The sequence below is a fragment of the Bacillus rossius genome, chromosome 11, assembly GCF_032445375.1.
Source record: "Bacillus rossius redtenbacheri isolate Brsri chromosome 11, Brsri_v3, whole genome shotgun sequence".
Lineage (NCBI taxonomy): Eukaryota > Metazoa > Arthropoda > Insecta > Phasmatodea > Bacillidae > Bacillus > Bacillus rossius.
This window is the reverse complement of record NC_086338.1, coordinates 55,367,612-55,382,785: the sequence shown is the minus strand read 5'-3', so window position 1 is coordinate 55,382,785 and position 15,174 is coordinate 55,367,612. Positions and strand designations below refer to the sequence as shown.

Genomic DNA, 15,174 nt, shown 5'->3' with positions numbered 1-15,174 from the left:
ATTAGGAGGATGTAGGGGGGGGGGGCAGGGGAGGCGGGGAGGGAATATTTTTAATAGGCCAGCCAAGCCGAAGCCACAATGACGACAAGATGGAGGAGGAGAGGTGGCGACGGGGCGGAAGGCGTACCCACAGAGAGGGGCAGGGCGCGCGCGAAGCGGTCAGCGGGCGAGATCACGGGCCACCTCTGTTGCACGGGGGCCTTCCACCTCCCGCGACACGCCGCCATGTTAGACACGGCGCTTTGAGGCCGGCGGCAGTCGCGGCCAGCGGGGCGATCCGGCCGACCGCTCGCGATCCATCGGCACGGCGCGACACACGCCACACACGCACTCCGCCCGCGCCCGCATCACACCAGGCAACACTCGCGACTCCCGAAGCGTTCGGAACGCAGGCCGTCGTCACTTCCCCCTCCCGCGCGCTTCCCCTACCCGACCGTCAGACGGAGACGGAAGCATTCCGCCACTGGGAGTGGGAAAGAGGTTTGGTAAAATCAATGCCGCTGTGAGCCGGAGGGAGAGACGGCTACCTTGTGTATCTGCCAGTAGGAGAGCAACAGTGTGCGGACCATCCCGTCCATGGTCGGCAGACACACAGGCCGCGGGGCTGCAGGGGACAAGAGTGAAGGGAGGAGGGGGACAGCGCTCACTACCGACCCGGCCGTGCCGTGCGCCATTCAATCCGGCCGCCCGAGCCGGCAACGCCGCGCGCGTGAGGGGGGAGGAGGGGGCCGACAGCCAGCTGGGCGCGACGTTGCCGCACTTCCACCGCGCGACCTCTCGCACGGCGGCCCGAGACCGTCAAACGAGCGAGCATCACCTGCGGTCACGTGACCCGCCGCTGCGCCTGATTCGGCGAGCAGGCGGGCTGCAGGCGTCACTGACCGCCGATACCGAGGCACGGTTCTCTTTTCTATTTTCGGGCCCACTCTCTGCAGAGTAGCTTCCATAATAAAACAGTGTACTTTAATGAAACGAATTTCAATGATTAAATGCATGAATTGTAACGAAATAAATCAAAGGAGAGGACTGAAATTTGTGGAAATATTATCTACTTGAACATATTCATGTGAAATAACCGAAATAATCTTAAACGATACATTGTAAATGAAATACACATATACCGAAATGAGTCTGAAACCTAATACATCAAACATAATTACTCGATACAATAGAAATATAATGATTTGTACCTAAATGTACTTAAATAAGTAAAATGAAGTAAAAAACAAACGGAGCTACATAGATTGTGAGAATCCGTAAGCTATTATCATGCAAACAAACCTGTGAAAATTAATTCACCTTAATATGGTACGCACATACGTACGTGGCATCAATTTCGCGTCTCCTGCTCTATTATATAAAACATGCTTTTATTATTACAAAACAGCATTATTTTTTCGCACAGCTTAAATCTCTTTATAAGCAATTAGTCGTCAAGTAGTTATGGGCCCACTCGACGGATAGCATCACACGTCGCGCAAAAACATAGTTTCAGTTTCCACTGTAAGAGTCGTATATATGCATACACCCTCCTTACTTTATGGATGAAACTTGTTTCGCGTCTTGTGACGCTAATTAAAAAAAAAAAAACCCCATCGAATCAATCATCATTAGTGAAGGTTGCATTTTGCGGGAATGGCTCGCAACAATACTACATATATATCCGTAAAAAAATCGTAGTAGCCTGCACGTTTTAGACTGCGAAGCGAGTAAAAGACACCGAGTGTAAAATGTGATCCGGGGGACCGCACGGGGGGGGGAGTGAGTCTGGAGCAGGGGCTATTTCCAGACCTGCAGTGGCTCGGCCGACCCCGACTGCAGCGCCCTGACGAGTCACAGTCCGCAAGGAGCACCAACCTAGCCGCGTCACACACACACACACGGTCACAGGGCGGGCGGGCAGCCTTCTTTTCACAGACGAGGGAGACAAAACCCGAAGTTCATGCTTTTTCCCCGTATCTTTAATGTAGCTATCCTAACCAAATACACCGTCCACAATGTTTTCAAGTATTTATAATGTAGCAAACAGGGGCGTAGCCAGGGAGGGGAGGTTTAGGGGTTCAACCCCCCCCCCCCTTAGCAAAAATCTTTAATTAAATTTCTTATTCATCACTCAAACAAATTTCATATTTAAATTAATACAATTTTTACCATTACAATACTTAAATTTAAGTACCGAAAACTGCTAAAATAGCACTATTTTACACCTTAAAATCCCAATTTTCCCGGGGGAGGACCCCCGGACCACCAGCTTTAAAACGGGGGAGGGGGGGGGGGGGGCATGCTTCTTAACACCCCCCATACACAAATCCTGGCTACGCCACTGGTAGCTAACCTAACCTAATTGACCATTAGTATCCTTTCATCAACACCGCCATATTTATTTACAATGAATAAAAGAAAAGAAAAACCGAAGATGCACGATCGGGAGTTTGGCTCTCTCGTCTGTGAAAAGGATTCCTGTCACAGGGCACGCAAGATAAACAATGGCAACGCTGTTATTTGCTTTGGGAATACGAGAACCGTGCGCAGGCAGGCAACTTAACAACACGAAAGTCGTTAACTTTTCCGAAAGTGTACGTTGGCAACCTTGAATTTTTTTTTGTGTTTTCATTTGTCGCTGGAAAGATTAACCGTATTACGTTCAAGATGATTTATTTTTCAATACGGAACATCAGAAAAAAACCTATGTTAAAATGTTTTATCTTTTGTTTCAAATATTGAAAACTGTAACAGGCACAAAGTTTGAGCGCTAAAATTCAAAACCTAAGTTTCTATTGAAAAAAAAAAAAAAAAAAAATACAAACGAGCGAAGCGCACACAAGATTTGTGCCATACTTCTTTCATTAATACCAAAATAACTCAACATTGGAAACAATTATTCTTAATACGCCACTCCGTTAATACACCATTCCATAAATTCTGAACCAAGAATGTTCGTAAATACTATATTTTTATCTATATTTTATGTTTAAGAAATTTATATGTTTTCCTTATATCGAAAACTTAATTCTTGATGTTGACATTTCTCAACCAGCAAACCAATACTGGTTAGTCGTTAACCAACTATAGATAACTTACGTTTTACTCTATTTAAAAAAAAATGGCCTCCCTGTATGAATTTTTGTTTATCATTTTCATTCGATTATTAGTACAAATTCTTCGGTAGCCAACAACTCTAAAGGCACAATTCACTCACCAGTCATGACTGTCATTAAAATTTTTCAATGTGTAACAGCCGGGAAAGAAATAATTTCATTAGCAAACGCGAAATCGTTATATATTAGTAGGGGCAGGCATTTTTCGCGATTAGACTGCAACAAGGTATACCCGCAACAGTGGTTTCTCCCTTTTGGCGGCTGTCTGCGAGAGAAGTCGTTGCCTTATTTGACCGAGCCACTCAGGACGCGTTTACTTCCGCACTGAATTACTGTGATTGGTGTTGTAACAATCGACATGCGCCTGAAAGAAGTTCACCCAATCACGAAACACAGACGGTGCTACAGTGTTTTAACTTATAACTAATCTCGGAATCTTTTCGCGAAATATGCATGGCCCTATATAATATTAACGACAAATCGTCCCCGTAGCTAGATACTTGGAACATCTGCGAAATTAAACGGTGAAGCTAAGACTGTAAATCCACATACATGCTCGCAGCACACGACAGCTATCGGTCTGCTGTTCACCCATCCAACGAGACCACTGTAGTTCGCGGGAATACGTGACTTGCTTGCGAGACTTGGAAAAAATCTGCGCTCTTCTTCCTTCACTGGCTGTGAACGACAAGAGGCTATTCTCAGTCCGGCTGGGGGCAAATAAGAACGGGTTTACGCACAGCTGAATTAAGATCGATTTACACGCACCAGTGACGTAACAAGTGCCGTGGCCGTGATCGATATTGATCTCTATTCCCACTGGACTGTATGTGTTTCACCCGCCGTCTAGCGGTGCGTTTTGAGTGGCAGATGTCGATGTTTTCGGAGGAAGAACACTTCAAGATTGCTCTAATTTTGGGAAATACGGAAATATTCACTGAATGCCTCAGTTATGATTCCGGGTCACTCCTTTAATTAGCAAATGTCTAGGGGCAGGGGTTTTTCGCGAAAAGATCTGAACACGTATTAGACTACAACAAGGTATACCCGCACCTGTGGTTTCTTACTTGTGATTGGCGGCCGTCTGTGAGAGAAGTTGGTGCCTTATTTGACCGAGCCACTCAGGACGCGTTTACATTCCGCACTGAATCACTGTGATTGGTGTTGTTACAATCTATATGTACCTGGGAGAAACTCACCCAATCACGAAACACAGATGGTGCTACAGGTTTTTTTTTTTTTTTTTTTTTTTTTTAAACTTTCAGCTAGTCTCGAAATCTTTTCGCGAAATCTGCATGCCCCCCTACAAAAGTCCATCAATTTTAAAACCTAAAATAGGGGCCATGTACTTTTCGCGGGGGGGGGGGGGGGGGGAAATAATTATTTGCGGACCATCTGGTGCGGCATTGTCTGCGTCTCGCGGTGGACCGTGCAGCGCGATGCCAAGAGGGACGCTGGTGCGGTATCGACCGGCCGACCCGCACGGAAGCTGTCCCAGTTCCGGACTGACTCGCCGCTGGGCCCCCGGAGGCCATGTCTGGCGCGCCCGAGTCGCACGAGGCCCAGGGGCGTAGCCAGGGGGCAGGGCAGCAACTAGAGTCTCTGGCACCCGGGGCATGAATGGATTCATGCGGGCCCCCCTCCCCTCTTTTTTTGCACATACTACACCAATAAAGCGGGTGATCCGGGGGCCCTCCCACGGAAAAATGGTGCTATTTAAGCATTTTCGGTACCTACATGTAACAGTTTCTGTGCTACTGTAACTTCCATGCATGAACCCACTAGTAGGAATTACAATGCATGCGATTTCGGCGCCCCCACAGCTTTGCGCCCGGGGCGTATGCCCCGCTTGCCTCCCCCCCCTAGTTGCGGCCCTGCCAAGGGGGGGCGGGTTTAGGGGTTCAACCCCCCCCCCCCCTCTTAGCACCAAATATTTATTTAATTTCTTATTCATCACTCAAACAAATTTCATATTAAAATTAATAAAAATTTTTACCATTACAATATTTAAATTTAAGTACCGAAAACTGCTAAAATAGTACTATTTTACACCTTAAAATCCAAATTGACCCCCGGACCCCCTGCTTTAATAAGGGCCGGGGGGGGGGGGGCATGCTTCTTAACACCCCCCATACACAAATCCTGGCTACGCCACTTACGAGGCCACACGTATTTCTATCATCGTCGGTAAAAACAGGTTTTCTTGGCGAAAAAAAATAAATACACGAACGCCCTTTAATAATAAAATAATAAAAATAAAAGCATCATCACTACATAGTATAAATAGGGGCCGGAAAAAATTTCGCGGTTTCGATGGCCTTCAGGATAGACTGCACATTCCCCTGTACACTCGGGCAAATAACGCAAGTTCATTGGCTGCCGACTTGTGAGTCGTCTCAGCTGGTTCGTCCGTGATTCGATCCTTCTTTGGTTGCAGGTTTATAATTGGTTGAGATTTTTCAAGATGAACAGTAAGCCAATAGCAAAATCATCTATAAGGTATGTGTGTTTGAATTCTAGCTTATCGCCGAATGAATCCGCGAATTTTTCCGGCCTCTACTTATACGTGCTTAATAATGTTCGCAGGCTTTCACGGCCAATTGTCTTAAGTAGCTTGGCTTCTGGGTTGTAGCCGCGTCCTTGGCGAATAATTCAACCGACGTTTCTGGTCGACATTGCAGTCGCCATCATCAGGGAGCAGTTACCTACTGAGCAGGTAACTCAGGAGGATGTACGGATAAATTATATCATGCTGACAACTTACTGATATTTATAAAAATCGAGGTACAGAGAGCTGAGAAAATCTGTATAAAATATTCTGAAGCCGTAGCCCGATAAAATAGAAATCAAGAATTTACATTTTCTTAATTTAAAAGTTATTGTTGACAATAATCTTTTGGAAAGTAAAAAAAGGATATATTTTATATTCAATAAGATACAGTACAACTTTTATATAATCGGTAACTGCGTTCATAATAATTTTACATGTGTTCGTGACCTCTTATCACTTCTCCTTAAATATTGGACAGAATCCATCAAGATTTTTTTTATTAAATAGTTATAACATAAAAAAATAATACCGTTGGTTATTTCAATTCTTACAGATAAAGTTCCTATTGTCCAGAATAATCTCTGGAACACATATCTAACCCAGGGATAGTGTATCTAAAATTTGTAGTTCTAAAATTTAATTTAATCACTAATTACATTTACTTTATTTTTTTCATAATAAGAAAATTTAAAAAAAAACACGCTTTTAAGTTTGAAGGTGAAATACAATATACGAAAACGGAATAAAAAACTTTATAGATGTAAGATGTAATCACTTGGCCCAAAATACGGAAATCGCACAGCGCATGCTCAAAGCGTCGTTTCCTGCAAAATAGGAAACAAAACAACACTTAAAACACCCGTAGAGGCGTGGTTTACGACTCGCTTATACGAACTTACTAAAAATGCCTGGATGTTAACCGGTTGCGTAGCGTCGCGCAAAACGCCTAAGAGACTTCAGACAATGGCCGCGAGAGCCTGCGAAGATTCTTCGATGATTGGGTCGCGTGGCCGGGGACTAGGAATCTGCGCCCGGGCAGAGCGTACACCCGCCGGCACAAGCTTGCAGCGGAGGGCGCCGATCAACACTTGACTCGCGCGCGCTCCGCGCGGCAGCCGTGACGTCACGCGCTGTTTCTTCCAACACGAGCCTCCAGCCCCGCGTCTCGCTGATCGAGAGAGCCACACCCGAAGTTACCCGAAGTCCATGCAAAAAATAATTGTTTATAATAAACTTTTTTAAGCCTCCAAACTTTTTACAGAAGAATTCTTCTATTATTATTATTATTATTATTATTATTTTTTGGCAAATTCCGTAAGCACATTCTCCGGGTCGATGTGGATGATGTAGTGGACATTCAGTAAGGCCAATCCATTCAGTCTGTCCTGAGATGTGGTGTTCCGCAGATATGATTTTAATCTTCTTAAGCAAGAAAATATCCTCTCCAGAGTTGCCGTTGAGACGGGAATGGTCGCCCAACTTTTCGGGAGGGGGGGGGGGTCATCCCCCAACCCCCCCCCCTGGGTACGCCTATGAAACCGGTGTGACATTTAATTTTATGGTTGCTTAGCAAATAACTTTTTTTTAACATGTAGCTGTCCAGGGCTAGGAAACTGTTTACATGATTTCACAGTATCTTTAATGTAGCTATCCTAACCAAATCAACCGTCCACAATGTTTTTAAATATTTATAATGTGGCTAACCTAACCTTTTACAATGAACAAAAAAAAAAAAAACCCGAAGATGCACGATCGGAGGTTTGGCTCTCTCGTCTGTGAAAAGAAGGCTTCCCCTCACTGATCCCACAGTTTCCCGTCCCTCCATCCGTCCGTCAATAGCTTTCACTTCGCACCACACACTACAACCTCCAAAATGCAAGGGCGGATACAGAATGAGGCTCAAGGAGGGGGCCAAAATAATTATTTCTAACAAATCTTAGTATATTTAGTATTGAAATAACGAACAGTAAGTTTAATACGGTCTTAATTAGATCGCTGTCTAATTAACAGTGGGGATGGAAGCTGATTTAATAATTTTGTAGTTCTCATTTAGTCGTGTGCGTTTTATTTCTGGTTCAAAAAACGTGCTATTATTTATAGCACTGCAGTAAAATAATACTTTTGTAATTTTGGAAAACTATGAATAGAAAAATCAGAAATCATTCAGGGTTCAGGAGGGGGGAATGTAGATATGCCTCCCCCCCCCTTCTGGATCCACCAATGCCAAAAGGTTTCCAAGGCAGCGGTTTCCAAACGGTCGATCCTAAAACTATCATAAGCCATCGAATAAACCATCGGAAAAGATGAGAAAAAACCGAAACAAATCGAACTGTGTGCAAACACATATCGATTGTTAAATAAATAACTGTTTTTCTACAAAGTGCTTATATTTTGTCAACTATTTTCAAATCAGAACACAAATTGTTATCAATAACTAGAGACCTGCCAATTTCGCGGATTCATTCGGTGATTGGCTAGAATTCAAACACATATAGGCCTACCTCTTAGATAATTTTGCTATTGGCTTACTGTTCATCTGGACGAATCTCAACCAGTTATAAACCTCAACCAAAGGAGGATCGAATCACATACAGAAAACAGCTGAGACGACTCACAAGTCGGCAGCCAATGAACTTGCGTTATTTGCCCGAGTGTACAGGGGTATGTGCAGTCTATCCTGAAGGCCATCGCAATTTTCTGCAATTTTCTCACTTTATTTCTTCCTTTCAATATTTAACTTTCCGCTGAACAAAACTAATTGCAAAAAAAAAAAAACCAGCAATAATGCTATAATGAATTAATCTTGAACAAAAAATAAACATGACTTAGGAAGTTTTTGCAAACACCATTTTATAGTGTGCATGACTGCACTATGCCAACATATGTTTTCTATTACTTTTCCAGGATTTCAAATTAATATCCCGACTTTTTCCTCACCGATGACCACTTTCTGATTTCCTTTCACCCTCCAGAATGTAGAGATGTAGACACCCCGGATGGGTTTAAGTCAGGTTACTTGCTGCTGTTGGCAGGAATGGAACGCGCTGCAAGTACGGTACGTCCTGATTATGGTACGCGGCGCGTAATAACGGCACAAGCACCACAAAGACGAGAAGGCGGGCGACGGGCGATGTGACGTCACGGGGGAACAAGCCCGCCCCTGCTGCCAACCTCGCGGAACGACGGAACCAGAGCTGCCAACAGCGTGCTCACCCACTGTCAATCCTCCGAATTTGAAACGCAAAAACTTCCGCGAATTCACGAAACTGTTGAAGAAATGAAATCCAAACAATAAATGAAATATACATATGTGACATTTCGTACCTTGAGTGGACACTAGCACCAACTTTCAAAAGTGTGCATCTACTGATTTTTTTTTGCAAGTTTACTACGCTGCTTAAAATTAAACTGAAGATAGTTTTAAAATAACTTATATAATAAACTAGCTGCAGTACCCGGCGTTGCTCGGGTTAAACACATGGAGCTTTATTGTCTGCGAGTTAAAGCAAACTGGATAGCGCTATATGACAGTGTGTTGGACATAGAGAAATGTCACACAATTACTGTTTGTATGTTTATGATCTATGATTTTTTGTTTACCCATGGCGATCAGCTATTTATTATTTATTATTAATTATAAATTATTAAGACCATTTATCGAAATAAAAACTATCCTATCTCTCAAGTTGGATCGAACTGCACATGGTGTGCGAATTTTATTATAATCGGTTAAGTGGTTTAGGAGTCCATTGAGGACAAACATTGTGACACGAGATTTATATATATTAAGATGTCTTAGTAAATACTTCAAAGTTAAAACCAGGCAAAAAAAAAGTACAGGTAAAACTGTTGTCTAAACAAATTCGATAAAAAAGACGTAAAAATAAAGTTAAGTAGATGAAAAACAAAACCGCTTCCCTCTTGAGGGAAACTCAACGAGAATTTTTATATCTAGAACTAATAACTTGTGCTGATCAACATAACAGATTTGCGTACTTTTAACGTACAGACCGTACACGCTTATCCACGATACTACCGTACGTTTGGCAACGCTGCGCTGGATCGAACGAACCGCCACTTCCATTGTCGCGGCGCGCGCGGCCGCGTCGAAAATACTCTTTACTCCCCCCCCCCCCCCCAACCCAACAGTATCCCGATAAAGATATCGCAAACAACGACGTGTCAGCACGCCCATCAAGTGCGTCCGCACCGAATGACTTTCACAGATCAAACTCCAGTCTACAACAATTCAATCCCAAATACTGCATATCAAACAAGCTTACAAACAACATATTGTTACGAACGTGAGCAAGGCCGGGACACGTGCAGGTGCAGAGCTGACTGGCGGCTGCCGCAACATGATATGCGCCGCGCGCGCCTGGAAGATAACAAGGATTGTCGCTTCCCCCCCCCCTCCAACCCTCCAACCCTCCACTCCCCGCGCGGCGCCCTGCCTTTGACACGTAACTGACACCTGACAGCTGCGGAGTTACGCGAGCCGCCGACACGTGTTTCGAGAGATTTCTGCCGTCGGGACGGCGCGGAATGGCGCGACTGGCCGCAGCCGCGCTCGGGAGTTCTGGAAGGTGACTGGGCATATATATATATATATATATATATATATATATATATATATGAAAGTTCAGGCGGGAGCTTTCCCGCGGCGGAGTTTCCGGAGCAATAGTGCCGCGGATGCGGCAGAGTGGCGAAGTCCCTGGACGAAGGTTCCAGGGCGGAGTTTCCGGGCGATAGTGTCGCGGGCGCGGCGGAGTCCCGAGCGAAGTCCCGAGCGAGGGCGTCGAGTGGATCCTCGGCGAAGGCAAGTGAGTCGGCGGCGGCGGAGTGCGGCGGCGGCGGAGATCCACGAGAGGTGCGGCCCAGCGAGGTGTGTGGATTGTGAGAAACTGAGTGACTGGGGAAGCAACATTTTTAAGTGCAATTGATTATTTGCCATTTTAGATTATTTGTAAGTGACATAAGTAGTGGCAATATATAAAACTGTGTAGAGATAAAAATCTTTAAAAAGGGCCATCCTATACGAACCCCCGTAAATCCTAACAATATGCATGTGCCTCCCACTGTTATTTGAGAGAGAGAGAGAGAGAGAGAGAGAGAGAGAGAGAGAAAGACAGAGAGACAGAGAGAGACACAGAGTTGTGGTTGTGTAATTTTTTCTTCCAGTTCAATTGTTGATTACACAAGAAAGTAGGATTATCACGTGTTGTTAATCACCAATGGATAGTTATCCACTGTAGTGTTGTTATAAATGTGTTTAAGGTACCGCACGTGATGTAATTGAACGAGTCATGTCACCACCATGTCGGCTGTCAGCGTCTCCCCCCAGGTCTAGCAGCAGCTGACCGCGGGAAGCATTCTTTTCACAGACGAGAGAGCCAGACGCCCGATCGTGCATCTTCGTTTTTTTTTTGTTCATTGTAAATAAATATGGCGGTGTTAATAAAAGGAAAAGACCATAAACAAGGCAACGGTATTTAATTTGTACGCCGCCATATTTTTCGTTTGCCGTGTGTCCGTGAATGTTTAATTTGGACAACTCATGATAACTAATGGTCAATTAGGTTAGGTTAGTTACATTATAAATATTTAAAACATTTTGGACGGTTGATTTGGTTAGGATAGCTACCATTAAAGATACTGTGAAATCATGTAAACGGTTTCCTAGCCCTGGATAGCTACATATTAAAAAGTTATTTGCTAAGCAACCATAAAATGATTTTACATTATTTTTAATGTAGCTATACTTACCTAATATAACCAAACATCCACAATGTTTTAAAGTATTTATATAATGTAGCTAACCTATCCTAATCGACCGCAAAATTTAATGCCACACCGGTTTATACAATGAGATAGAACGGCGTATGACGTATCAGTAAGCTACATACCAAATAAACACACCTGTTGTGATACAGGAAAAAAAAAAGCGAGCATGAACTTCGGGGAACTTCGGGTGTGGCTCTCTCGTCTGTGAAATGAAGTCTTCCCGCTGACCACGCCCACACCGGGGATCACCAAGCTGTTAGTTCTAGACATCAACATTCTCATCGAGTTTAATGTCGAAACCTTTAGAGGGAAGTGGTTTTGTTTTTTAACAATTTTTTTGTCTTTTTTTCTTCTCGAATTGGTTTGTACAACAGTTTTAACTGTAGGCCAAGTTGTTTGTTTTTTGGCCTGGTTTTAACTTTGAAGTATTTACTAAGACATTTATTATATGAGTTATTTTTAAAACTCTCTTCAGTTTAATTTTAAGCAGCGTAGTAAACTTGCAAAAAAAAAATCAGTACATACACACTTTTGACAGTTGGTTCGAGTGTCCATTCAAGGTGTGAAATGTCATATATGTATATTTTATTTATTGTTTAGATTTAGTTTCTTCAACGGTTTTGTGAAATTTACGGAAGGTTTTTGCGTTACGAACTCACTCAATGGCCGTCGTCGTGGCTATAGGCGGTGAACTGTTGCCTCTTGGAAGGGCAGCCCTTCAGGATTTTTCTGATAGTGGTTAGTTTGTAAAGTGACCTGACCTAACCTAACCTAACCTAACCACTGTCAGAAAAATCCTTAAGGGCTGCCCATCCAAGGGGCAACAATTCCGACAACCTTTCAAAAACACCTCAGTCAGAAAAATCCTGATGGACTGTCCTTTCAAGGGGCAAGTTTTCGGGATTATTTAAAAAACTTAAAGAAACATGTTTTCAGAAATTTATTGGGCTGCTCTTCCAGTCGCTGTACAAATAAACCATTGCCAGAAAAATCCTGAAAAGCTGCCCTTCCATGAGGCAACAATTCAGAAAATCTTTCAAAAACACCACTGTCAGAAAAATCCTGATGGGCTGCCCTTTCAAGGGGCAAGTTTTCGGGATTATTTTAACACTTAAAGAAACATGTTTTCAGAAATTGGATGGGCTGCTCTTCCAGTCGCTGTACAAACAAACCATTGCCAGAAAAATCCTGAAGGGCTGCCCTTCCAAGAGGCAACAATTCAGCTCCCCCCGCTTCTCAGTCTGTACCTAGCATGGCCGCAGCGCCGCTGACAAGAGAGAATTGTCCGCCGTGTTTACGTGAGCGGTGAATGAGCTGGTGGGGCAGCAGTGAAAGAAGGTTTTATCTACGGCCAAATCGAATACCTGACTCCCGCTGTCTAGACTTTACAAGGGTCCACGAACACATTAGCTGCAACTAACTGGTCAACAGATTTCTCCACCGGGGAGAATGGAGCACACTCCTTCAGTCATCCGCTCTCCGGAGGGACGACACACGGTGCTGCTTGGATATTGTTCCAACTCTTCTCACCTGTACCCCCCCACCCCCTTTTCTGGCATGACCTGGCCCAGGGTTTTCCCTGTGTCTACGCGGGTCTCACGGGTCGTTACCACAACGCCAAAATAGCATAACGCCGAATGTCAAAATTGACCACAACGCCGACAGCTAGAAAACTGCTGTATACCACAACGCCGAAATAACAACTGAATGAATTTGTGTGTGTTTCTTAAATGTACCTTAACGCCGAAATACCACAATCAAACCTAACCTTATCAAACCTAACCTAGCGTAATATAACCTAACCTAACTTAACCTAGCCTATCCTAGCATAGCCCAGCCTAACCTTTGTGGCAGTCCTGCAATGACATTTTTCGGCGTTAGTGTATTTCGGCGTTGTGGTACACAGCAGTTTTCTAGCTGTCGGCGTTGTGGTCAGTTCGGCATTTCGGCGTTGTTGTCAATTTTGACATTCGGCGTTGTGGTATTTCGGCGTTGTGGTGCGTCCCCGGGTCTCACCCGGGCCACAGTAGCTGTCATTGGCCAGGGCGACCACAGGGGTGTGAAGCCATGTCGCCAATCGCTGCCCTTGGCTGGCCAACAACCCCAACACGTGCCTCACCCGCGTGGATTCAACCCAGCATGTTCAGGGTTTACAGACTTCAAGGGGGAGCCTCCCATTTCAGGTCAAGATCTTATATTCACAGAAATTACAGATAGACTTGTAGACTTTTTTCAATTGTTTTACTTTCACGAAATAAAAAATATATATATACAGTGCATACTTTTTGTGCATAATTGGCTGCCAAAATTAGATTTTTTAACTTTTTAGGTTGTACAAATAAGGAGAATTTAATTTATTGCAGCACTGAAACTTTTTTTAGGTTCAACTGCAATGCCACTGGCTACTTCGTGATTAGGTTTGAATTTCTTCTTTTAGAAAATATTAATTATTTTTACCTAGCATTTCCAAATTCTCGAATTTGTACGATTTTGACATCCAAAAAAAATTGTTTTTGTGATAGAAATGCAATGCTGTTATGGAATATTATGTGTTTATATCCTGTTTACAACAGCAATTTTTTGCTTAATTTGTGTTTTTGTCTGTTATTTGTAGTTTTCTTCTACAGACATACATGTGCTTTGCAATGGCGTATGTCCAAAAGCATACATCAATTCATGCACTCCCAATTGCACAAATCTTTCAAAGATAAATTCACCTGTAAAGTTAACACATTTTCACAAAAAAAAAAAGTGGACTTACCAACTTTTTTTCCACTAAGCCCACGGATATTTTTGTAGTCGACTCGGACAGTAAAACTACCATGCTATACTACGAACACGACACTCGATCAGCGGCAGAGGGAGGAGGTCGTCCCTACCTGTCCGCGGGCGCCAACGGCCGCCCAGTCGACGGCGGGGGTGGTCGGCACTCCGCACATGGAGTTGGGGCACTGCACGTAGCTGCTGCCGCCGCTGTTGTTGGTGGAGTAGTCGGCGCCCGAGCCCTGCGCACACCACCACGCACCACCTCGCACCACCTCGCACCACCTCGCACCACCTCGCACCACCACGTGTCGACACTCGCGCGCTCCCGCGGTGGCCTGGCCACAACCGACGTGAACCAGACCCCCTCGTCACTTCAATCTTCGTTACTTTAATACAAGTCCATAATGGTACAGAAACTGCAATGCAAGTCCAAAATGGTACAGAAACTGCAATGCAAGTCCAAAATGGTACAGAAACTGCAATGCAAGTCCAAAATGGCACAGAAACTGCAATGCAAGTCCAAAATGGTACAGAAACTGCAATGCAAGTCCAAAATGGTACAGAAACTGCAATGCAAGTCCAAAATGGTACAGAAACTGCAATGCAAGTCCAAAATGGTACAGAAACTGCAATGCAAGTCCAAAATGGTACAGAAACTGCAATGCAAGTCCAAAATGGTACAGAAACTGCAATACAAGTCCATAATGGTACAGAAACTGCAATGCAAGTCCAAAATGGTACAGATACTGCAATGCAAGTCCAAAATGGTACAGAAACTGCAATGCAAGTCCAAAATGGTACAGAAACTGCAATGCAAGTCCAAAATGGTACAGAAACTGCTATGCAAGTCCAAAATGGTACAGAAACTGTAATACAAGTCCACAATGGTACAGAAACTGCAACACAAGCCCACAATGGTACAGAAACTGCAACACAAGCCCACAATGGCACAGAAACTGCAGAATCAAATGCAGA

General features: G+C 44.0%; 1 protein-coding gene across 12 annotated transcripts in view; it reads right to left on the bottom strand.

Moving 5' to 3' along the window:
- LOC134537035 (serine/threonine-protein kinase tousled-like 2) overlaps nucleotides 1–15,174 on the bottom strand; it is a 148,126-nt gene that overhangs the window by 27,085 nt on the left and 105,867 nt on the right. For 7 of the 12 annotated variants that reach the window (XM_063377237.1, XM_063377240.1, XM_063377236.1 and 4 more), the window contains exon 4: nucleotides 14,313–14,438. In XM_063377237.1, coding sequence (XP_063233307.1) covers nucleotides 14,313–14,438 — 126 coding nt within the window. Of the gene's footprint in view, nucleotides 1–127; nucleotides 688–14,312; nucleotides 14,439–15,174 lie in introns of those variants that run through there. The other 5 variants (XM_063377246.1, XM_063377243.1, XM_063377244.1 and 2 more) reach the window with 5 other exon arrangements.